The sequence below is a fragment of the Ruditapes philippinarum genome, unplaced genomic scaffold (assembly GCF_026571515.1).
Source record: "Ruditapes philippinarum isolate M1 unplaced genomic scaffold, ASM2657151v2 ctg454_1_1_1_1, whole genome shotgun sequence".
NCBI lineage: Eukaryota > Metazoa > Mollusca > Bivalvia > Venerida > Veneridae > Ruditapes > Ruditapes philippinarum.
In genome coordinates, this window is record NW_026866640.1 from 76183 (window position 1) to 103364 (window position 27182).

Below are 27182 nucleotides of genomic sequence, written 5' to 3' on the forward strand. Positions count from 1 at the left end.
AACATACATGTTATAATTAAAAAAATAATATAAACATTGTAAGATCGGCAACATTTAGTAAGGCAGGAAATGTTCTTGTATGGTAATTAAAATATTATTTTTACACTAAATTATTGCTGACAAATGGAAAAAAATCTCACAAGTTTGGTAAAAGTGAACTCTTCCATTATAACCAAAAATAATGACAATATTGCAAACAAATTTTTAAGTCTTTACATAGGTCAATATCCTGTTGATAAGTTAGGTACTTGTAGAATTCAAGATACCTAGGTTTTTGAACATATATAAGATACAGTGCCCAATGACTGAATAAACAATTATCAAGGTATTGCAAGCAATACAAAAGTCTCCTACTGGTCAGAACCTCAGCAACATTTTGAAGGGCCATGGCCATTCAATTATGCCATTGTGGAAGACTTGTATGTACTAAAATCTTTTGAGTTCTTAGTTTGTCTGTATCATAGTAATGTGTAAACTTTCCCTGTCCAACAAAGAAATTATGTTTATACAATAGATAACAAAATGCCCAATTTTATAAAGATTAATTGATAACTAATGTTTAACTTTCCCTATTTTAAGTAAATTTGTTGGAAAAGTTACAAGTTCTTTAAAAGTGATATTGGGAAACAGTTTTAACTCTTGAAATAAAAATACTAGACTTTTTTTAACACTGTCATACATGATGTGAGTGATGACAAAGAATAATTATCCTAAGTCTAAAGTAGACACCTTATATAATAACAAAGAAGAAATGTGAAAAAATAACAATTTTCAAATATATACCATTTACAGTAAACAAAGAAGAAAACAAACAAAAATATAACAATTTACAAATAAATTCCAGGTTCAAAATGAAAATAACCATGGAAACCCAGGTGCTAGACTTATAAATCCTATCACATATGATGTAGGTGTTGGAAATTAACACATATTTGAAATTTGAAGTAAATCCATGAAGAAATAAGAAAGGTACAGAATAAATAAAGAAAATTCACAGTTTAAGGGAGAGATAATCGCTGAAATATGGACACTAGATTTATAAACCTTGTCATAATATTATGATGTGGCAGTTTGAAGAAAATCCTTTAAGAAATAAAGAAGTTTGAGTAAACAATAATTTATAATTATCAACTTCACAAAGTTTACACCTCTAGAAAGAAAAAAATCTAAAAATCTAAGTTCAAGGGGGACATAATTCTTGAAATATTTGAGCCTTCTCACACACAATTTAAGTGATAATAAGAAACATATACCTCAACAGTACTTATTGTGTTATCGCTGGATCCAGATTTGGTGGACGGATGGACAGACTGACAGAGGTTTAACCTAAACTCTGGTTAATCTGATAGTGGACAAATAAGCTAGCCTTTGTTAAAAGTTCTTACCATTTACAGATATTAATTAGTTACAATTAGTCAATATGAAATCTGCAACCTACCTCCTCTTCTAGGTAACAAAATCCCTAATGGAGACTTATGAATGTAATTTGCCACCCCGTTAATAGAACTGAAAATTAAATATACACTTCTGAAGAAATCTGGTAATAAAGTTAATCAGAAAATTAGTCTAGATCTACACAAACATTCAAACTTACTGTAAAATCAGATATTTTTGTTAGGTCAATATTTCACAAAATTGTCAAAGACTAATTAGCATCTTTTATTATTTACAAATTGCTACTTTCATTTCTGTGGAATTTATAAATACTAAGGATGCATTTATTTTCACTCTCGAAATTAAATACCTCATAAAAACTGCTGATTTAACAGTACAAAGAATAATCTTATCAACAAACTGCAAAGATAATTTATATAAACATATCTATAACCATTGGTTAAAAATCTTGGAAAAAATACCGTATAGCAAGATAGAATTGTTACCATCCAGCTCTGAGAAAAAATCCATATATTTGAAAAAAAATATGCCCCAGGTCTGAGCCCAGGTTTCAGGTTGGACCCCATGGACCTGACCATCAACTTGAGTAAGTTTTATCAACCATACATAATATCAAGTTGCATAAATGCCATAGCAAACCCACTGTCACACTATAACTATCTTATACTAGTTGCCAGACAAACTAGAATATCTGACAGTAACAAGGCTCTGTATTTATAGTGCATTTTAAAAACTGTCAACAACAACACTTTATTAATTCACAACTTGATTCATACCGGCAGAATGTCATCATCGTAGGTACCCAATTCAATCATTAAGGCCGTGGAATTATGTCTTTTTAAAAAATATGTCTACTCTTAAACCGGGGGTGTGCCATGACATTTTCCAACATTAGTGCAAATACTAGAAATTCCAGTATGCATGGAATTTTCATTATTACCTAATTTTCGTATTAGAAACAGTATGACCAATTAATTAAACACAAAGTCAAAACAGTGACCATAGTTCAAATCAAGTGAAATTTACTGATTTATTAGAAAGTTATGGATAAAAGATTGTTTACCTTGGCTCGTACAAAAAGTGTACAAAGTTTGTTTTAACATCATTTAAGCTCAAAAGTTCAGAAAGTTAATAATTCATATGAAAAAGTCTCCATTCCAGAACAAACCAATACTGGTGACATGAAAACAAACATGGCTACTACCCAAGTAGGGCTTGAATCCACAATCCCTGGGTTGAGAGGCACAGGCAGACACCTTAACCCTTTCCCTGCCAGAGGGTCCTTGTTTTATTGATCACCTATTTGCCAGAGGGATTTCTAGGAATTTACTATATTATTAATTAATATAACTATTATTATTTGTTATAAGTATTATAATAATTATATACATGTATGTTTTCAAATATGCTAGTATAATAATAATTATTGTTGATGGTATAATTTTCTTTATATTTATTATTATTTTTATTATTATTATTAATTTGTTATTATTATTATTATGATCATTATAGAAACGACAAAAGTCGTCCATATGGCAAATACGCCGAAAATAACAGGGACGGCATAAGCCGTCCCTATGGCAGTGAAAGGGTTAACCACTAGACTGCTACTGCCTGATACTAGTTCAAACATGATATTTCTGGTTCAAGAAATGAAGACAGAAAAACTGCAGACAGTCACTTACCTCTGTAATTGTGCAAGTTGATTGAGATCATGTTCTAGAGAAGACAAGGCCAGGTAACCTTTGTTTTTCTGCTTCCTATATACACAATATACAACAAAAGGAATGTCTAATAACATATCTCTCAAGTTACTCATCTCTCAAGTTACTCATCTGAGAAAAATAATATTCCATTTATATATATATGAAACATTTAAAGGTATAATTTCTTCTAATTGTATATTACTGTAAATAGAACAGAAACACTATTCTGGCTATTTCCAGAATAAACTGAAATCTTGAAGAACAAGAACTAGTTCAAGTCACATAACATTATTTATAACTTTGATCAATTGTATACACTTCACATTCAATACTTCATTGCGATAACTTATGTTATAATAAAGAAATCAGAAAACAAACCTGTCTCCTTGTATACTATAGATGGCAAGTAACCCTTGTAGATGACTCACAAACTCCTCAAAGTTACCCTTACTGTAAAATATAATTAAACAATCAGACATTTTTTACATATAATTTATTATTTTAAGTTCTGTTTGGTAAGTGTAAAATCACATTTATTCACTGAAATGTTCTGCTGGCTACCTTCTACAACTTAAAGTGTACATAAAAACAGGGCCGAGGGGGATTTAAACCCTGCAGCTGAAATGATTGAGCACAAGTGACTCAAAAAGCAGCTACAGGTGCTGTGACAAAACATGCAGAAACCCTGCAACAAATTTAATCTTGTTAAAATACATCAGCAATTTAGCTTTTACAAAAATAGAATTATCAGACTTTTCTGTATAATTAGTATATAACAATTAAAATTAAAAATATTTTAATTTTACACTCACCTTAGCACTTCCACCAAATCTTCACAACTCTGAAATTATACAAGATAAAGTATTGAAAATATTAATATGAAATTAAATACAAACTAATAAATAGAATATCTACAGATTTTCTTTGTTTATGGCCAATCTCTATACTTATGGCACATTTCTGTTGTAACTGGCATCACAGATTCAACAATTGATCAGCACTGGTACAAGTTGACCTCTGACACCTACCCGTATAACAATTACTCCACACATGAACAAACAACAGAATTGTTACTCTAAAACACAGCTTAACTATTATCATGCAGAAATTATATAAGGTCAAATGACTTTACATTGAATTTTGAAAAATCCATTTTTAACGCTGAAAGTTGAAATGCTCAGCTTTTGCCACCAGTATAGAGTTAGGCCAGTGCATACACAAGTGCTGTCCTAGTCTAAACAAAGGTCTTCACTCTAACAGTTAGAATATCAGGGGATTTCAATATCAAAATACAAAAGTAGCTGAGCTATGAACAGTATAGAGCCTGGTCCAGGGCTTCAATTAGTAGAAATTTGGGAGTTATTTACTCCTTTATTCTGGCTTAGGACAAAAAGTAATGCTGTCCTTTCTTTTTTATCTATATTATATAATGTCACAAATGTAACTTCCAATGAGAGATTTTGCAGTTTCTGACTTCCAAATTTTGGAACTTAATGGAAGCCCAGCTGGTCAGACTACACAGTTGTGTAAGATGGTCTAGTTTTATATACAGCTGGCTTGTCACTTTTTAGTTTTCCAGCAAAGTAAGGTTAAATTGTTGTTATTCAGAAGTGCTGTAAGAATTTTTTTTTAAGACAAAAATCATTCTTGGCAACAAAGCAAAGGTAAATTATACTAGAATACAGTGCATAAATTACAATAGTAACATTATTTTCCTGTGATTTCATTTACTCGACAAGCATATAAAGGATAAAGAAATTGTGTTCATTGAAAATATAAACACTTAATCTCCAGGACTCATTATTTTTTGTATTTCAAGTGTCCATTTTGAAGTACAAAAACTGTATCTATTGTAAGTGTATATTTCAAGAGTCTATTCCTGATTACAAAATTGTATTACAATCATGATTATAAATGCAACTGCCTACTTTACCATATATATATGTTGATGTGCCTCTTTTTAAAGGGATATTAAGATAGTAACCAAAAAATTCTCAAAACAAATTTGGCAATTCCAATTATTTGTTACTATGTACCATCAACCCAAACCAAGAAATTTCTAAAATCAATACATCACATAAAACAATTACAAATGCAGTTAACGAGATGTTTGAAATATGGAAATAATTTTTTTTCTTTTGATTTTTAAGAGTTTGAAGCATGTTCAACAATAAACATCGGACATATTTTGACGTATATTGATTTTCTCACTGGAGTAGATGACACAGCTGTCTGCATTGTTACGTAAAACACGTTATATTTGTGCAGCTTTAAATTTTCCTCAGCTGTGAAAGTTTGTATATTACATAAAACGTATGTTAAAACGGTTTTAAATTTTTCTATATATGCACAGTAGATGTTATATCAATTAGCACTCTGTTAACCTTTTATTTTAGGATCAAGACATAACTCCAGGGCTTTCTCTTATGCAGATTTTCTACTCCCAAGAGGCAGGCTATTTACAAAGACAAGAGTGCATCCCCAGGACCCCCCAAAACCTGTCCGCCATTTCAGAATTTCCATTCCTTTACAGCAATTTGAAACTTACATTTACATGTATATAAAATTTAATCTTCTGAGTTATTTGTGCATTCTTTCTATTTAAAATAGCCTGGTTGAAAGCTCTGCGTGTTATTTGTGAGATGGCTAGGGGAAAATCTGTAACTCAATTTTATGTACTAATACAAATTTTGCTCACCCATTGAAGTTTTTATTCCCCATATATATATATTTATATTTCCTTTATTTAAGGCTTTAGACATTGCCCTTTATATTTTGGTATAGCATTGAATGGCCATTGTATTTTGTTAAACAGGAGTGGTTTGGAAAAATAATTTTGATAAAGCATTGTATCTTTTTTTTAAGGACAAATTTATTTGGTACTTTATTGATTTTTTCTATGCCATAATATTTTGTACAATGTTTCTTGATATATCATCAAGTATTTATTGAGTTTTATTTGAAGTGCTGAGCAGTAGGAATATCTTGTCTAAATTAAGCTAATACTTAAAAATTAAAGAGGAAGTATTTAGATTCTTAAGGTCATAAAATAGAATTATTAATAAATAGAAAATAAAGCAATAAATGTTTTTTTCTAAAAATAAGGGATTTATATTTATTTAGTGGTATGAAAATAAACATTTTTCACATGTGGCAGTATTTAACACATACTTAACATAAAACTTTTGAATATTTTTTAAATTAATAGCTAATGACAAAACACTAATTAAATTTATAAGTTTTACTACTTTTGGCAACTTTGATAGGACTAAAAGATGTGCTATAATAGTTATTTATCTGAGAAATAAACTCACAAATTTAAAAAAGAATTAAGTTTTGTTATTTTTGGAGAAAGGAGGAGACGGAAATGGGGGGGGGGGGGGGGGGGTTAAGTCCCCATTTCAAGTCACACTAATACTATAAAGGCCATAATAATCTTTTCCAGCTTTACTGGTGAATGATGACTTTCATGTACACAAAGTCTAATCATCCTGATTATTACCCAGCATATCACTACATGTATACATATACATGTTTAATTTGAGAACACAAAGTGAGACATTTTCTAGCACCCCTGGGCTTTGACTTTAATTCACCATTTCAATACATTACCATACTATAAGTTCAAATCTATAAATAGTAAATGATTAAAAACAAGTCCCTGATGAATTCTGATGACAAACAAATTAAATCTTGTTCTATAAAGTGATAGCAGTCTATTTTAAACAATTTAGTTATATGAAACATCTGAGCATATTTTTCCCCCCCGATATATGCAGTGATTTTTTTTGCACAATATAAGGGCTGTATAAAGGCCTATATCCAATTGAAGAATTTGTCAGAATTCCTCATCTAATCATGAAAACTGACCCCAACTTACCACTTATAATAATCCTAAAATGTACAATTATAACTAACTAAAACAGATTACACATGTATATCATTTGTCATACTTACAACTGGAGTTTCTTGATGGCCAACCTTGACATCTCTGATGCCACTTTGACCTTCAAGCACTACAACGACCTTGAACATTTCCGAGCTCAGGACAAGCTGGTTATCAGAGTGCGATGGCGGTGTAAATATCATTCCAAGCTGCCGGGAAATCAGGTCAAGACGCTCGATCAGAGACTGTTGATTTGTGACTGTAAAAAAAAAAAAAAACAATAAATCATGCATATATTACCAATTATATGTCCAAATAAAATCCTTAAATTAACTCTTATTCTGCCAGAACTGAAATGCATAATCCTTAGTCACCAGTACATGACCAGGCTGGTCTGCATAGTCTGTGGTACCTCATTTTTTTTATTTATTTTCATACTGAAATCAAAGAAGGTCAAGTGATTAGTCTATAACAAAAAATTCATCAGGGAAAGGATAAACAAGAAAGAAACATTTTAAGTTATATATAATATACTTCCCTTATGCAGTAAACACTACTCAAAAATTTATTACATAACATGGGTATGATTTTAAGTAGTATAACCTTATAAAAAATTTACTTCCTTTTTTACCATACTAAATGTCTATTTTCCAATCAGTAACTGTAAGATGATTTAGCATTTTTTGGTTAAGATTACAAAATACTAAGTATTGATTGAATAGTGAACAGTGCAGACTGTAGACAATGATCAGACAGCATGGATCTACACTGGTTGCTTGATTATATATGTTGCTGCCAGCAGAGTAAAGGTTAACAGGTTATCATATTAATACGATATTTCACTAATCTCAAGCTATACTGCCCAAACAATTTCAAAAACTTAACTGCCAGTGTTTTCTTTCACTTTTGGGGCAAGGGCACAAGGAGATGAGAAAATTATGTTGCCAAAGAATCACAGCACACAGTTTTGTATCTTCCTAGGATTTATACACATGTTTGTATAACTTTTTTACACATAAACATAGGCAATAAACTAAATTCACACAAATCAAATCAAATCCAAACAGTTATAAGTCAGAAATGAAGAATCTTAAAAGTGATTTATGATACAATTATGATTATTTCACTTACTTTTCATAGCCCTGTGTAGCTTATCAAGACAATTCTGTATTGACGACTTCTCCAGAGCATCTGCCTGCAACCTCTTGTCCTGTAACAAAATCAGCCGTGTTAATATAATCATAAAATGAGCCGCGTCACGACAAAACCAACATAATGCGTGGCGACCAGCATGGATCCAGACCAGCCTGTGCATCCGCGCAGTCTGATCAGGATCCATGCTGTTCGCTATCAGTTTCTCTACTTGTAATAGAGTTTGTAAGCGAACAGCATGGATCCTGATCAGACTGTGCGGATGCGCAGGCTGGTCTGGATCCATGCTGGTCGTAAACCCATTATGCTGGTTGTCATGAGGCGGCTCAAATATTGAATATATCCTGTTTTTGCACAACAAATATCAACCTACAGTACACAATTATTGTACCTGGAAAGACACAACTTTACACAATACATTTACATAAAGCCTTATATTGTGATTCAATAAGAATTTCATATCTTGTCTGCAGTAGGCAAGTAATAATACCTGAAATTATTAAATTGGAATTACTAAATTATTGAATTTTCCTATCAATTTCATTTATAAAGTAATAAAATAGGTAATAAAGATTTTCCATTCACATTTTAACTTACTTCATTGATTCCAATCAAATTCCAAGACATTTAAAGGGACTCACACACAGTTCTGAGAAAAATCCCTAGTTAATCCAACAGATATGTTTAATATTAATAATAATGGCAGGCATAATTAAGGCATATGATTTTTGTTCAAGATGTCCCTATAAAGTTAATGCAAAATCTAAGCTGTATGTGGATAATCCTTCCAAACACTTTATCAAATATAGTATATATTATATTCTTTTTTTAATTTCTAAATACAAAAAAGAATAGAGGTTACTAACTCAGTATGAAATGAATATTATATTCCATGACAAACTGTGTGAACCATGCACTTATTTCTCTGTAGTTTAAATGATTTATATTTTATATTTCAATATTGACTGTATCAAAATTCTAACAAAAAGTCAATATCAATAAATGTGGGTCATTATTGATCAAAAGCTCAAATTTCTAATTATTTTTCAATAATGACATTAATATTATCTAAATTTTGTTGATATCTAATATTATCAAGAAAATACTATAAATTTCTTCTATTCAGCTGCATTATTTATGTCTAAACCAAGCATGATTTTATATCATTATTAAGGGAGCTCCACTGAGGGACAAAATTTGAAATTCTTACATAGATCAAGTGAGCACTTAAAATTGAAAAATCTGAAATGTATAATATTAAGAAATATACTCAGAACTAAATTGAATATTTTATGTGCGATTTTTAGCCCCATTTGTAATACAATAGGAATACCTCTGAACATCTGAAATACTTAGATACTCCAGGAATATCAGAAATACTGAAAAATTACTGAATGGCCTGAGACAAACAATTAATATTTAACCTTTGGTTTTACTTAATTATGTTGGACATGCCACAGTCACTATTTAGGAGATGTTATAAAATATTGCCTCAATCTTGCACTTAATCAAAATCAAAACAGGTATATCATTTTTTATATATGAAATTAATACAAAAATAAATTACAACAAAAGAACACATAAATCTAAACTAACCTAAAGAATGGATAATGAGCCAAAAGAGAAGCTGTCACATCAAAGAAAATATATATAACTTTTTGATATTTTTCATGCTTACATCATGCGAGGGCATCCATATATTTACAAGACTGTATTTAAGTCTGTATGTAACCTAGGTTACTAGGAAATTCTTAAATTAAGGTTTCCGAACATTGTCATGTATGGTCATAATATAATGACTTGCATTTCTACAATTTTTGATGTCTTTTCTGGTAGTTACATAATGCCATATCTTAATTCTAATATATATTCAATATTATTATAATTATCAACATGTTTTGCTGAGAAACACAACTATATAACTGATTTTACACACTTTTAGTAATGGGTCCAGGTTTCCTGAAGTGGGATTTTTTTTAAGTCCTATTTTGTAAATTGTGAATAAAATGAATTTTGACCAAAGACAAATTTTGTATAAATATTGACAAAAATTGCAAAAAAAAAGGTTATTTTATTTCTGGAAATCTAGATTGTGTGTCTTTTTATAACCAATCTAACTTATTTCTTTTGACTGTTTTAACCCAGTATCCTAATCAAAATTGACCTCTAATCTTAACTTTCTTTTATTCTTTAATTTTTTCACTTGTTGGTTGTCAATTATAAAAATTCAGACACTGCAGTGTTATAAAATAAAATATAATTTTTTCAATAATGCAAGGTTCTCACTTTCTTTGATTACTATGAAATTACAATGTATCTTATAACAATGAAATACTGAGATTCTGGCCGATTTGAATAACTGGTAATAACTATGTGGATGCTGTAGGTGCTTTCAAATGGAAAGTGTTAATTTGACACAAGAGCTTCATTTTCAGTTTTAAACCTTGCTTTAGCTAAAAAGGGACTGTCTTTGAACAAACTGTTATAACAACTAGCAATATCATTATTCATAAGTTGCTAGCATTATTGTTTATCAATTTATCCATTTTTTCTACTTATTTTTTTCCTTATAATTCTATACACTTGTAAAGCAAAGATTGCGAAAAAGGGGTTGGCAAGAACAGTAGAATGGGTGATGCAAAACAGAACTTTTTTTGCCTTATGGAGCAAACTGGCTTGTATTGAGAGACAACCAAATTATTTTCTGTCTTTACATTAACACAGGCATGTACATCTTAAGTTATTATTTCACTTACGTTTGCAATAGCCATACGGATTGCCTTCACACTGTCTGTCCAAGACTTGTGCTGACCACAACGACTTCGCAGACGCTCCATAAGGCCAGAACGAGGTTTACTTTTCTCCAGAACCTTGTCTGAAAGAGTAAAAAAACAACAATAACAAAACATCAATTATATTTCTACACCTAATAGTAAAGGCAAAAGTTACAAACCGGCTTCAACATTATCATATGGACCAAACTACTGCAAGTTTTATTCCGATTTTCAAATACAAATGTACCTGCAAAGTCCAAAAAGTATTTTCATTTTAACATATTCATTTAATAGAGCCTGACTTCAGATGCTGCATTCTTCTTATTTAAAAACTTGCATTTAACAAAAATTATCATACAGTCAGTCTATCCAATCTTGATCTATCTGCTTCTTTTTGAAGCACAAAAATGACAAAATATCCCAAAATCCTCTACACTGATCCATGCTATAGCCAATGTATTCCCAAACATACAAAACAAACTTCCTCAAAAAGTAATTTTTTAATGCAAAGAGAAAATATTGCTTATAACATTTAACCATTTTTTCATGCTGTCCTATAAAAGTACCCTACATATTAAATTATATATGCAGCCCTACCTTATTTTTAAGCAGATGAATGGAAGGTATTCCATGCAATATATTATATGTTAACAAGATGCAGATATTATTTCTATTATCATGCTATTGTTAATTTCTTAGTACTTCAAACTTTTACTGGTCTATTAACAGAAAAGGTGAGAGTTTCAATGAAGTATTTATTGAAACTTAACACAACAATGCTGTAAGTATAATAGTGAACCCACCACAAGCATCATTTGAGAAGCTCTGTAACAAATATTGACCAAAATAATGGACATTCATAACATAAAAATGCCTATCAATTGAAATGGTAAAAACGGCGAAAATTTAAGCAGTTACTCTTGTTACACAAGTGATAAGACGGTAAAAATGTCAAGTTTTTTTTCCACCCTCGAAATATGCCGTATTGGGAAACTGACTGCCATGTATTGATTATAACTAATGAACATTCGTGGTCTAATTAGTTGTAGGAGCGTGGAGGCTAGCATACTGGAGGAGTAAAGGAGACAACATACGAGACACAACTAGAGTATTGGATTTTTCGCTTCATGAATGAAACACAAGCAGCCAAAAGCTTTATAAACAAACCACAGCTTTTTTCTTCTTCTTCTGACCTAGATAATGTCCACTATTACACATAGAGAAAATAAGATTACGGCTATTAAACAATAATGTTAACACTCTAACATGTTGAAATTTGTGAAATGGATTTGCCTTGGTTTAAATTTGGAACAGTTCATTTGAAGATTAAGAAATTTCAATACCAATGCACTAAACAAATAGAATACAAATGGTACAGATCCTAGTCATGCTGGCTGATCTTGAATTCTACAAGTGGCAAAGGTTAAAAACTTTGGGTTCCAGCAGCTTAAGGGCTAGGGTAACATTTTTCTCATGTAATTCTCTGCCTATATCAAAGTACATGTATACTCTTACATTATATGAATATTTTATGGCACAAAGTAAGTATCAGAATCAAATTTTATTTTCCAGAATAAAATAAATAAAATTGTTTCCTTTAATATTTCCTTCCAAAGGCAAGTCTGTAATAAAAATAACTCAAAACTCACTAAACATACATTTAAGATTAATCTATAACTAAACTAAAATGTAACAGTAAGATCATTATTTTAAAAATCAGAACCAAATCATTGGACTATATACGCTCACTCCAGGATGACCCATCTGAAATACATCCTGACCACATGACATATCTGTATGATCTTGACACTGTGTATTCACTATTGTATATTTTGTACATTATACTTACAAATGTATATATTATATTAAACTAATGATTTTTATTTTTTGTGACTTTTTGAGAAATTGTAATACATCTAACATGTACAATTTTGGCCATTGCTTTAAAAAAATACCTCTCTAAAGAAATAATAACATAAAATTTAGACAATGCCTTTTACTGATTTTGTTAGTATAATTATGATGATAAACATTATACATTATCTGAAATTCTTTCCGATGAAATTATGCAAATGGGTTCTGCTTTAATGTTCGAACAGTCCATAGTAAATTTCAATATCAAAAATGCTTCAAACTGTTAAGTCATAACATGTAGTTAGAAGGTCATTTCTTTCAGAATTAACACACTATGAATTCTTTCCAAATTAAATATTCCAAAACTTAAAACAGAAATATTAACACTTATCTCCCTACAAATCAGTCCATGTTGCATTGACCTTTTAAAACCACTATTAATGAGTTATTTCACAGCAGCTATAATGAATATAATTAATTATATGCAATATTGTCAATCAATATTACTTTTTTTTATCTCTCTCAGTCACTTGATGTAACAGACTTTTTGGAATGGTTGGTTTATACAGAATCTAGTTTTGTTTGATTGTGCTAAGGAAGCTATAAGCTTATACTCTCAAATCCTTTCCTAGAACCGGGTCAACCAGTCTTGAGCAATGAGTGTAAAGTTTCTTGCTCAAGAAAAAAAAAAACCCGGCCCCTGAGGGAAGATTCAAACCTACATGGCTAGTGATCCTTAGCCGCATTAATCTGGAATGGTTCTTGTGTAATGTATAAATAGAACCTCGAAAAAAATTTTTTTCCCTCAGAGTATTAATAATACATTAAACTTTTTAGGGTAATTCCAATTATTAGATCTGATATCAAATAAACTCGTATCATTTTTCCTGTTTGATGACATGTGAAGCGCAATAACGGACACTAATAAATATTTCTAATCATCACCACTTCAACAAACAAAATTTATACTTGCCCCAACATTTTGTGTACATAATCCTCTATCATATCAACTTCTCAACAAATTGGGCACATGAATTAAACTGATTCAAAAGGCATCCATAAGCACTTTTTCATATATATTTTTTCTAAATCAGATTAAATAAAAATAAAATACCACCATTACTTAACTTATTTTCTAAATATTTGCCATTAAGTTGTACAATATATTAAAAATAACATTTACAGGCATTATCAACTATATTCTATCAATCTTGTGACATATGGCAGTGTGTTTCATTACAGAGCTTTATTTAATTGTACATGTAAAATAAAATAAAAGTGTCATAGAAAATCAATTATACAATATATACAATATAATGTAGACTTCACTTCAGTGTTGTTATATTTTTCTGGTCCTTCGGGATCAGTGATTCCAGCACTTGTTGAAAATTAAGTACTCCAGCCAGTGCTAGTGGCTGTCGCACGTTTTCATTATCCCTCATGTACAGACTAAATCAAACAGACTCGGCAATTTTCATGTAATTTTGCTGATTTTAATGCTTTGGAGGGATCATAAAAGGTACTTTCATTATGGCTTCATTTCGACCTTAATTTGGTACATGTACATGTATTTCACAGTATGATATTAAGATATTTTTATAGTAGTTATCCCTTTTGATATATTTTATCAATCTTTACTTTTTGAATCTATAATTTTTAACTATCAACTTTTTTCCTGTTTGATAAAGCAAATAATGTAAAAGTCATTCTTAAAATGCATTTGAGCCTTGCCATGACAAAACCAACATAATGGGTTTGCGACCAGCATGGATCCAGACCAGCCTGCGCATCCACTCAGTCTGATCAGGATCCATGCTGTTTGCTTACAAACCTAATTACAAGTAAACTGATAGGGAACAGCATGGATCCTGATCAGACTGCGCAGGCTGGTCTAGATCCATGCTGGTTGCAAACCCATTATGTTGGTTTTGTCGTGACGCGGCTCATTTTTATCTTTCATTTTATGATTTACAATGTTTTTTAAGCACTTCTTTAATTTCTTTTAGTATTAGAACAATAAGAATAGAATCAAATTCATTATTTGCAATATTATTGTTCTAGTTATTTCAACTTTAGGTTTGCAATAGAAATGTCACCTTAATTAAGTGTTAACACCTGTTTTTACATAACATAAAAATAATAAAAACACATTTATAAATTTTCAAAGGCAACCAATAATTGAACACATTTTACTAAATTTATTATATAAGAATAGTAAAAATCTATAGAACCAAAAAGTGAAGGTTAATTCCATTAATAAAACATATTATTCAAAGTCTAGATTGCTTAAAATATTCTTTCAAAATAATTTTGCAAATATTCATTTTGGATCCACAGAGTGGCATTTGCATGTTGGTCCCTGTGGTGCTTAGAGGTGACCCCCAAATTAGTTTATGTTTGCTGCACACAATATTAGTGATAAAGATTTGAAACTTAGAATATTAATGTTGATTGGTAATCCACGATTATAAATGGCAATCATTTAAAGAGATATGCTTTTAGATATTGACCAACATTAAAATGGACATGTCTGTCAAATACATGTAAACTGTGTCTTCAATAGGTTACATCAACCACAGTAAATTCTACCATAAATTACAAATTTGAAATTTTTGTTTTACAATATTCCTGATAAATAGCTGATGAACAACAAGTTACAATCTTAAAATATTAGATATATTTAATTTAATACATTTAAAATCTGACAGCAAGAACTAAAATTGTAATGTGTCAATATATTCAACATATTTTCATTTGTCACAGAATTTCACAATGCTGCTTTTTATGCTTAAAAGAAGTCATCAAAAGGAGGCTATGTTTTGTAAAATGGTGAGCTCGAAAAGCTGGCTCCCGAAGGGCCTGCTCGCAAACGAGCAATATGGCAATGCAAGTACCTGCTAAAGTGATGGGTTTGAAAACTTTCGCCAGAGGTACAGCAAAATTATGAGTGATAAGTTTGTCTGCTCTTTATCAGAGGTGATTAAGGTTCCATGTCCAATTATGTTTGGAGCACATTCAGGTCCCCTTGCCAATTATCGTTAATCCAAACACGAAGTTTCGCGAACTTTCGCCAAGTTACGGGTTTTTGAAATGGGACTATTACCGCGATCACAATTGTTTGATGGATATCATAAGTCATAAAGTATGTACAATTTCGACTCAATTATATAGTACATTATTTTGATAAATTACAGTCAAAATAATCAAATTTATATGCATTTTATCCATAAATTAAAGAAAAAATAGAAATAGATGACAGGGTGTTCACTTGCCATGAAATCCTAAGGGTTATTTTGACTAAGTTTTACTGACTTCAAGGTAAAATCCCCATGATTTTAACAAAATTTGACCCTCCAGTTAAAATCCTGAGGGTCAAATCAGGCCTTTTGAAAATTTGAAGGGTCAAAGAGTCATTTCAAGGGTCAAACGGACACCCTAAGACACTAAATTGATATCAATATCAACTTCTGGTAGTTTCACGTTTTGCAATTCCTTTACCCCCATGGAATAATAAATACCGAAATTGGATTTCAAGTGAATTGCTGTTCTCTGACTGGAGGGTTCACTATTTAGATACCATATAAAACATGAAATGGCCGTATTATGAACCTTAAAATGTGTGTGATATTGTTGAGTGTAAGTATACAGTTAAAGATTAAAGTATATTGTAATTATAAAATGTATGGTAAAAAGTGAGCAGTCACCGATGTGTTCATAGTCATAATATATGTAATAGTGAAATGTATTTTGAACTGATATAAATTTCTCTAGAAGAGCTCACTTTGAGACTTAGCCTTATTCATATCAACACTTAAAATGTAGTTTACGAGTAAATATTAATTAGGGTATTGTTAAATGTAAGTGGAGATGGAGATATTTGTCAGTATGTGTTGATCGAATATTTTCTTAAAGGAGTGTGTGGAGTGGGAAATCTTTCCCATGTGGATTAAACCATAAAGAAAACAGCATAATTTGTCAGAGGCTGCAAGGTTTTAAAAATTATTCTTCAAATCTTAATATAATCACTTCTTTACAATAGTGTTTCCCATTTCGCACATGTTACAGAAAAGACGGCTTTATATATAAAGTCACAATCACTTTTGATAGGTTACAATATCTGTAGGAGATATACAGTATATTAAACTGTTAAGAGTTCTTTATTCTGAAATATGATTTCTCTGCGAGTTAAATCTTTTATTTAATCATAGTGTAACATTTTAATAAATTCTTGATTTTTTTCACATTACAATAAAGAATGTACATGTTGTTCATATAAACAAATATATGTAAAAGATTATCATTAAATACTAATAATAATAATATAAAACATATATTTTTTGATACATTAACATTATGATCAACACTTTTTAACAGCCATTATTACTTTTTAAGCTTATTTCATGTTCATGTTTTCTGGTAAATAGCTTGTAGCTATTATAATGTTTATTTGTTATATATAAACCAATATTAAAATGATTAAATAAAGTTTCTTGTACAGATCTTGTTTGTTTATAAATGTTTGAAACTTAACCCAAATTATTGTTGACAGTCACTAATTCATGACCAAAGCGTTTAACAGCTCATTTGTTTTATATAAATGATTAATTAAATATACAAATGACATTGTAACAAGTTTGGTCTACCAACTTTCTATAATTCATAAATAAACTGATAGAAACAGAAACAACCATGTAAACAAACTATAACAGAAAATGAAATCAATTTCATCTTGACATATAGATATATGCATCACATTTAGTGAAACCCTTTCTGGAAGCACTCTCACTGATGTCACATTCTTAATAAAGCTTCCCAGAAATTAATATCGATTGCAAAATTGTGTCAAAAAAGTGACCTAGTAAAGCGATGTTCATTTCTGGACACTGCATCAAGTTCGGGCATTTCAAGATAAGGTTAATACTATTGAAAGTCATAATATTTGAGAAATATGCGAAACAGTTTGACGAACCGGAACATAAATCGGGTTAGTACAATTACCTGGAGGAAAGGCCTCCGTTTCTAAGATTTCTGGGGAAAGCCCCATTTCGGCAGCCATCTTTGATCTCACATCAGCAAGCGGCCTCTAGTGTCAGTCCAAAATTTGCAGAAATTCTACACATTATGGACACATTTTGCACTTAATTAGCTCAGATATTAATCACATTACATGTCTGATTATTGGTACATTTAAGAAAATGCAACCTCTAAGATATATCCATTGAAATAGGGTACGGAAAAACACTGCCCGTCAAAATGAAAACAAGTACCGATCAGCACAAATTGCTTTTATTGGTCAATTTAGATTTTACGTCACTTCCGATATGTTAATAAAATGCTTTTTAGACGAATTTTTTATTTTTCATCATAACATTATCCTAAAATTTATAAGAAAAAAGTGTTGGCTAGTCTGAAACAAAATCGTTTAAAGAGGATGTTTTATATATAAATATTTAATTGAAAAAAAAAATGAATGTAATTAATGTTTTACCGTTTACAAGTGCTCATGCAGAAAACAATCATATAAATCAGATAAATTAATCAATCAAAATATAACATATTTATGAGGTTTAAAAACTTTACTGAAAATCGTAATAAAATTATTGTTTTATTTGCATGGTATAAAAAACCCTAACATTTTGAATGGTTCCAAGTGGGTTTCAATGTCTTATATATACATGTACATGTACTGTATTATATTAGCGTTTTCAACGAACTTGGGGAAACTTACAACAATATTTCCTTACAAAATGACCAATTGACTATAAATATGAAGAATATAGCTAGGTGTGTATACATGCAATTATTATTACGCTTCATAATAAAAAAAAAAACAAATTACCAGAGAACAGAAAAAAATATACAGCCACAGATAAATATTTAGCTCCATATGATACAGCGTAATAAATTTCCTCCAAATTCAACGAACGACGTACAGATGTAAAATTTTATTTGAGGTGGTTGGTACGTTATATTACTACAAAATATTGCACAAGTTAACTTTTAAAATAGTTCTATCTCTTATAACCGTATTGAGGTTAACAATTAGTTTATTTGGGTTTGAAGTAAACTTTTTTTGTAATTTATAAAATTTTCCTCTTTTATTGTTGAAAGTGATCATAAGAAATAATATTAAATTAAAAAAAATCAATAATTTTAAAAGTGAAATTCATTCCTAGTTCCATGTGCAGTATGTAAAGATTGCAAGTTCTCAACTCACGTCTAGATATTGAAGCAACTGTTTGGCTAGATCAGAGACATATAGTATTTTAACGTCTCTTGCTAGATTAATTTGTAAAGTACATCTCATCTTTATAATTCTATAAACACATTATATACATTCGTTTATGTGAATTTATAAATTATTGACCTCGCTTTGCCAGTTTTGAATGTATTTGTCTTGATTTAAATCTATGGTTCCATGGCATCTGCTAGAAAATGTTTAGGGATTATTTACAATATTAGATTCTATATTCATAATATTGTTTTGAAACAAATAATTTGATAAACCTAGAGAATCAAAATAATTACAAACTTCTTTTAACCAAAATTGAAAAGAGCATATAAATATAGTTTATAAAGGCAGTGCTATATAGAATATGGTTAATTTTATCTGTTTAACAATATAAAATGTGCACATAGCTTTATCACGAACAAGCAAGGGAAATAAATGCTGTATACATGCATGTTTTTCTTTAAATAGATTATATTCATCGTTTTGTTCCAACTAATATATCACAGCAATGTATTTACAACTAATCAGATTTACCAGATTCCATACATGTTTAGAAAAAATGGAATCAAAATAAATCTAGTCCTAAATGTATTTATTTATTTCAAACCGTTCTGTACACATAGGACAATATACTTTTTCAATGTGTAAAAGTTGCTTCCCTTTTATTAATATTATTACTTCCGGTTTGAAAGCAAGTTCTTAATATTGAACATTTGACTTTTTTTACTTTAGTAATGGACATCAAACAGAGACAGGTACATTTTTTTTAAATGTATACATAAAAGATTTTAAGTTGAACTCCATTTGTGACATAGCTTTAGGTGAGACTGTGCTATTGATTTTCGCGTTGACTTTCATTTTTTAATTTTTTATTGCCAACGATGTAATTTTTTGTCTGCTACTGAGTATTGGCGACATATAGGGTCCACTTCTGTGTCCGTCCGGCAGACACAAAACTTGCCCAGACTACCCAAATATATACACATATATAGTGTATTATTATAGACGTTGAAATATGATTTTTTTTTCTTCAAAACCATGGAGTTGAATAGACTGTATGTATATCTGTGTTCAAAACAGATATAGATTTTTTTTTTATATACTCAACATCACTAATTCCGCGTCATCACTTATCTCGCGGTAATGGCATATTTTCATGTGACCAGTGTTAAAATTGGTCAAAATTGACATATTTTATTCAAACACCTTAACAACAAAGTTTTTGTGAAAAATAATTTAAATCTAAAGATTTTTACGTAAAACTGAGCAACATTTTACAAACTTCTGCAAAAAACAATCATAGTCCATTAAATTTGTGCTTACGCCTGAAACAATCATCATTTTCTTAATGTTCTTGTTTGTTGAAAAAATAAATTTTGAGTTACAATGTAAAGATACTGTTAATATTTAAAATTATGCAAAATAACATAAAGAAATTTTAACTGAAACATGAAAAAACTGAAATAAAACACCATTACCGCGAGTTAAATGATGACAAAATGTTTTCAAAATGGCCGACACACGGTCTACATCTGACAAATTAAAACTTATTTTGATTGAATATATTGTTGTTTCCTTGTGTCATATAGCAGAAAAATGACTAAATGATACAGTTTATGACAGTTTTTGTAGTGTAAGTTTATTGTTTGTGTTCTTTACTGTTTTAAAGTGTTAAGTATCGTGAACTAAGAGGAGCACAGTATAAATGTGATCAGTACATGTGTTTGGATTGACTAATATACATTTTATTTGTGCTTTTGAGTTCCACACTCCAAGTATCTGTGAATATATATATATACACAATTATATATTTTTTGTATCAATCAATCAATCAACCCAAAACTACTGGTCCAATTTCATCATTATAAACTTTACATGAATGATCACCACCTAGTCTAGTTGTGCATACAATTTATATCGTCGGCATTTTCTAGTTTAATGATTTTGGTCAGAGTTATAGGCCTTTAATGATTTTGATTTTTAAAGCTTGTCTGGACTTCTAAGTATACATGTGAACTCTCCCACTTTCAGCTGGAGACTCCCACTTTCTGCAGCCATATTTTCAAAGATTTTTCATAAAATAAGGGGTATTTTCACAAATTAAAGAAATCTCCCTCTTTTTTGATGTGAGAACTATCCTCTTTGTTATTGCAAATTCTAAAATCTCCCTCTTTTTGTAGAAAAATCTCCCACTTGATCATTGAAAAAGTTCACATGTATGCTTCTTCTCTAAAACCACGAATGCGATTTGAATGAAACTTAAAAATATTGATCATTGCCTCAAATACTTGGGCATATTACACATATTTTCCGGTTGAGTGATTTTTTGGGTGAGTTATGGCCCTTGAATGAAAAAGACATTTTTTGACTAATTATGATTTTTGTGTTTACTGCTACACAATAGATGATACATGCTACAAAGTACAGTAGCAACTACTTAAATAGATCACTTCTCTGTTATCTGTCTGTCCATCCATCTGTCTGTAAGAAAACTTGTCCCGACTACTACTTTATAACTACTAGTGCAATTTCATCCAAACTTAACAGGAATGATCAGTACCAAGTTTAGTTGTGCATATCACAGCATTTTCCATTTCAATATTTTTTTTAAGAGTTATGGCACTTTTATTATTTTTATGTTTTAAAGTTTGTCTGGACTACTTCTCTTAACCTACAAAATTAAATGCAATTTAATTTAAAACTTAACAGGATTGATTGGTAGTAAGCTTTAAGTACTAATTCATATTTAACAGCTGCTTTTCCGGTTCAATTATGTTTGGTTGAGTTATGACCCTTGAATGTAGAAGTGTTTTGGCTGTTAATGATTTTTGTGTGCCCTGTTATATTTTCGAACATCTACATAAATGAAATACCTTACACACAACATCTTGTTGTATAATGGTAGGCAGCTTTTTTTTTTAAATGCCTTTGAAGAGGATTATAAGTAATTTGCTCTCTTATTCTAGTAATTGAACTTTAAAAAAGAGAGTAAATATCCAAGTGACAAATTATCCTAGAATATAATGAGATATTTCATTTTTCTTAAGAAAACAAAGTAGTATTAGTTCATAAATTTATTTTCATACCTTTTTTAAAAAAGAACAACAAAAAAACATCACATATGCATCAAAACACTTGATGCCCTATTACCATTTTCTATGCAATAATTGGCCATGTTACAATACAATATTTAAATTTAAGTTGTGGATAGGTAAAACCAGAAGAATCTCATCCTGTAATTCTACCAAAGTCCAATTAATATCACAAAACCCGTACAGTTTATGAAAACAAGTTTTATATTGCTTGAATTACAAGCATTAAAAGAATTTTAAAATGCAAGATTTGATTGCTACATTCATATATATGTCCTCATAAGGTGTTTTACACAGATTATTAAAATAATAAAGGATTAAGGTGTTTTATTTAACATTGCCTACAACCATACAATATACATGTAGTTACACATGTCAGCATTTATGAGGTTGTATAAGCTACGTTGCCCATATTCTTTATTTGTTTCAAGGGCACATTATGTCTCAGAAACAAATCTTTTACTTCTTTGGTAAAGTCAAATATGAATTTTATAATGTTTCAATAATTGTTAAATTAGGGAATGTTATATGCTAGTTACATGAAGAAAAGAGCAAATCATGTGAAATTATTTGTCATAGAATTAGCTAAATGTAAACAAATAGTATTTTGACTTCCAAACAAAATACTAATTCCCTATAACTGTAATCAGTGCCAAAATGCATCAAATGAAAAAGATGGTTCAGGTATTTGAGCAATGTGTAACTTTTTGGATACTAAAAAAGAACACCAAAATTCAAAAGCTTTTGAGAAATAAAATTAAAAGCATCTCTGAGGCATTATGAAATTAAAAGCTTAAATGTAATATTATGGGGATTACTGTTTGTGGAATTGAATTAAGTTGAGTAAAAAATGTTTTCATACAATTGTTAAAGCTAAGTCACACCCCCATTTTAATTTCTTAAACACAAATTAACAACCTGGGAATGTTTAAAAATAATGGAAATAATAATACATGTAATTTACGATTATAGGAGTAAGAATATTAAATGGTAAGCCTGACTTCAGTTGTCAAATGGTAGGCCAAAACTCAGTTTTCAAATGGCAGACCTAAATTCAGTTTTATTGGCTGTACAATTTTAAAGAGAAAAACATAAGATAAATTAAGTGATAAATTTCAAGACCTGTTAATTTGTAAATTTACAGTTTTTACTACTTACAGGTGATATTAAAACTTAGTATACAAACAACTTCACAGAAAAGAATTCCTGATTTTTATTGCAAATATGAGTATAATTTAAGATAATTATATTTATTATACATGGTGATTCCATATTGTAATAATATGCAAAACGAAGATAATTCAAATGAAAATTTTTATTTTTATTACAGAAAGATGAACAAAAGGTTCTTCAGCAGGAACTCAAGTCCCTCCCAAAAGGGGCAGTAAGTGATTATTTTTGTATTCATTTAATATATACATGCAACTTTGTTTTTCTGAAGTTTTGTAGTGCACTTGCAGTTATTTAAATTTGGAATAGTCCATTTAAATTTTAAGGGATTTTAGTATCAAAATACAAAAGTTGTCCCAGAATGTACATCTTTGCAAGCTGGCCTGGCTCTATACTGGTAGCAAAGGCTGATCACTTAAACTTCCTGCAGGGTAAGAGTTAATATTGTTACTGAACTCTAGAAGCTATGATTCCTAGCATCTTGGTAAATGGTACTGTTTTAGAGCTATCCCACTGCTGTAAGAACTATCCCACTGCTGTAAGTTTGATTATTATTTTTGATGACAATTTACAGCTATTACTTAACAGCAATATTTATGGTTACACCAAGGTTCATTCTTGTACCTGAAGTTCAAATTTAACATAATTTTATATGAATATAAACTCCACCAGCTTTGGTTTGAACATTACCATGATTAGTAAACAAATGTTGTGGCTTATAGTTCATGATTCAATATGTTCCTTTTTAAATAATAATCTTCTTTAATTAATGTCTCTTTTATTTTCTTAGATTCTTTATTAATTTCCTGTTTTTTGTTTTAAGTCCTGCAACGCTTTTCTTTGGGAGTCATGTATTGCTGAATTGTATTGGGAGCTGCGTCTGGAATGTCGTCCTTCCTTGTTGGTGTTTGTTCTCATGTTCTGTTATTGTGATACAAGAGTATTGAACTACTGCAAAGTCATTATTATTTGTGGGGAACTAATTTTCAGGGTTTTTGTGGAATGGTCAATCCAGGAATTTAAAATCTGACAAAATTTCATACGATCTGTTGCATTATTTACATTTCACCTTTTAGAAAAACTAAACAGTTTCCGAATTTAAGTTCCCGCAAAATGTTCCTTGTGATAAAACCACAAAATTTTATTCTCACGAAATTAAGTGAATTTACAGTATTATCTTCTATCATTCCTCTTACAGAGGGTATACAAGCAACAACAGAATAGTCAACTTTTCTTCAGAACTAGTAAAGACAAGGCTTTTGAGGGATCTAAAAGTAAGTATAATATGATATGTGTTTTGTTGTTTCTAACATTTGTCAGAAATGACTATATAATTGAATGTTGGCAAGTTATTTGTAAAAAGATTATACATTTGCATGCTAGCTGGTCATAAAGCAGTATTGTCTATCAAAAAGATTAAAATAAATTCAATTACATATAGTCAACCAACTATAAAAATATAAAACTTTTACACACATGAACAAATGGCAGAAATTGCTTAAATTTCTTAACATAGGATAACCTTTTCATACCACCTCCCCTTGGATATAGATTTTCCATTGTTTGTCTATCCTGTTTGTTCTGTTATTCCTTTTTGTGGTGTATTTGACATTTTTTTTTTATATTCTGTTATTTTTCTTTTCCTTCAAATGAAAAAATTAATTACCATTGAACCGCCAAACATGGCGATGGACATTGTAAAATGTTTTTGCCAATAAAAGTTTTGAATCTTGAATCTTGATGTAAATATTGATGTAATTGTATGTGTATAATACAATTAATTTGATATTAATGAGATACATTTTTTTCTAAAACATATACACATGTATACCACATTTCCTCACCCTGTTATTCAATTAACAATATTTTTAACATCTTTTACTCATGATAACTGAGTCAATCATTATTTTAATATTTTACAGAAACATTGGATAGCTTAGTTCAAGAGTACCTAGATGCTGAAAGACCTCCAGACTTAAATGCAAAATAGCACATTCAGCATGCGTGCAATCATCATTATGTTCATAACATCCATACATGTGAACTTTTTTTGATGATCAAGTGGGAGATTTTTCTTCAAAAAGAGGGAAATTTTAGAATTTGAAATAAACAAAGTAGGAAATGCTGACACCAAAAGAAGGGAAATTTCTTTAATTTGTGAAAATACACCTTATTTTAAGCAAAATCTTTGAAAATATGGCGACAGAAAGTGGGATTTTCCTGCTGAAAATGGGAGAGTTCACATGCATGAACATCTGGGAGGGACAGTGAAACTCTAAGTTCCATGGATAAACAGTGAACACTGACGTTAAACACTTTGTTGTACAGACAAATTCACCATTCATCATGGTTACTAACACTTAATGCTTTGTGACTTCAAAGATGAAAGTCTTTAAAGTATTTGTAACTATGGTTACTAGGTTTTTGAGTTAATCATACAAATCTGTGATAAACATTTTCTAAAGTTTGATTTAAAGGTTCTGTTATTATGTTTTTTCTTTTCTTTTTATGCAAAAGAATGCAGACATGAGAAGATAGATAAAGCAGCTTCTATAGCTTATGATAAAACAGTTTTAAATTAACTTTTAATTAACCTGTAAACAAACATGTTAAAACTGTTGGCATATTTTGACATATTAGCTTACCTTTAGGATACCAGATAAACATTAACACTTTACAACAAAACTTGATCAAGGCATAGCAATTAGAATGGGGCCCTGAGATGTACTTTAGTGTATGTCTATTGGGCAGTGAATTATTTTATAAGTTTGACTCTTTCTATGTAAGATTCAGATATAAATATATGAGGTGGCCCATGTCTCCGCTGTTACTGATTTAGGAACAGAGAAGTATTGCCTTATTTTATTTGGGGACCAAACATGTTTATTGGTATGTCACACTGAAGTGAAATTCCATATCACTAAGAGATGGACACATCAGTGGGTGATAATTAAATCTTAATTATGCCATATTCTTGCTCCACTTGTACATCCAGTCACATTTTCTTTCAAATGATAATATCTCTTCTGAAAAGATCAGAATTTTCCTGAACCAATAAGCCACATGGTATGCTTAGATATACATGAAACTACCTTCTTTTTTGTCAATGATACTTTTTTTCTTGACCATTTTGTTTGGTATATTATTATGTAACTTTTATGTTCCTTTATGTTGGCACCGTCAATGTAGGTGTCGCTGGCAGGGGCATCACTAAGGCTTGTCCGGAGCTTAACTGAGAGTCACTATAGGTCGGATTGACTCCAAACATGGCTTGCATGCGTCTTTCAATGACCCAAAAAGCATTGCACAATAATCGTTACCCTGCACTTCTTATCTTTTTTGAGTTATTGCCCTAACTTAATTTTAATACTTTATTGTTGTCCAGGCCTTTACTACTAAGCTATAAAAGCAATGCACTTGAAACTTCAAAGGATGATATATCTTATTGAGAAAAAGTGCAGTGCTTAAAAACTGATACTCTGTACTTCATGATTATTGAGTTACTGCCCTTTGTTAATTTCATATTTTACATTTGTCTTGTACAATTCTCCTACATTTTAAAAGCTATTGAATTGAAACTTTTTAAGAAGATGTACGTCATTGAGATGAAGTGCAGTGCACAAGAACTTATACTCTGCACTTCATGATTTTTGAGTTAGTGCCCTTTGTTGATTTTGGTGTCCTCTTGTGCTTATGCAGATTAACGATTCTTGTGCACTGCTCTTCGGGTCATTGAAAGAGGCAAACTTCATAGGATGATAGATCTCATTGAGAAGAGGTGCAGTGCCTAAAAACCTGTACTCATGATTTTTGAGTTATTGCCCTATGTTAATGTTCATATTTTATTTTTGTACAGGCCATTTCTTTTAAACTATATGGACTTGAAACTTCACAGTATGATAGATCTCATTGAGAAGAAGT

At 30.2% G+C, this 27182-nt stretch overlaps 1 protein-coding gene and 1 long non-coding RNA gene across 2 annotated transcripts in view; one reads left to right on the forward strand and one right to left on the reverse strand.

The window, feature by feature from the left end:
- The window catches only part of LOC132733187 (mediator of RNA polymerase II transcription subunit 1-like), a 34151-nt gene extending 16081 nt beyond the window's left edge, over window positions 1-18070 (reverse strand). Inside the window, exons 1-8 of the mRNA XM_060719785.1 lie at window positions 17766-18070; window positions 10896-11014; window positions 8119-8197; window positions 7059-7246; window positions 3914-3942; window positions 3480-3551; window positions 3081-3155; window positions 1439-1506 (exon numbers count right to left, since the gene is read on the reverse strand). Of these exons, the coding sequence (XP_060575768.1) occupies window positions 1439-1506; window positions 3081-3155; window positions 3480-3551; window positions 3914-3942; window positions 7059-7246; window positions 8119-8197; window positions 10896-11014; window positions 17766-17823 (688 nt within the window). The 5' untranslated portion in view covers window positions 17824-18070. The remainder of the gene's footprint in view (window positions 1-1438; window positions 1507-3080; window positions 3156-3479; window positions 3552-3913; window positions 3943-7058; window positions 7247-8118; window positions 8198-10895; window positions 11015-17765) is intronic.
- Window positions 18071-19688: 1618 nt separating this feature from the next.
- LOC132733183 (uncharacterized) lies at window positions 19689-25750 on the forward strand. The gene is made up of 4 exons (XR_009626139.1): window positions 19689-19754; window positions 23422-23475; window positions 24460-24535; window positions 25184-25750. It is a non-coding gene; the product is annotated as an uncharacterized LOC132733183 (long non-coding RNA).
- The last annotated feature ends 1432 nt before the right edge of the window (window positions 25751-27182 follow it).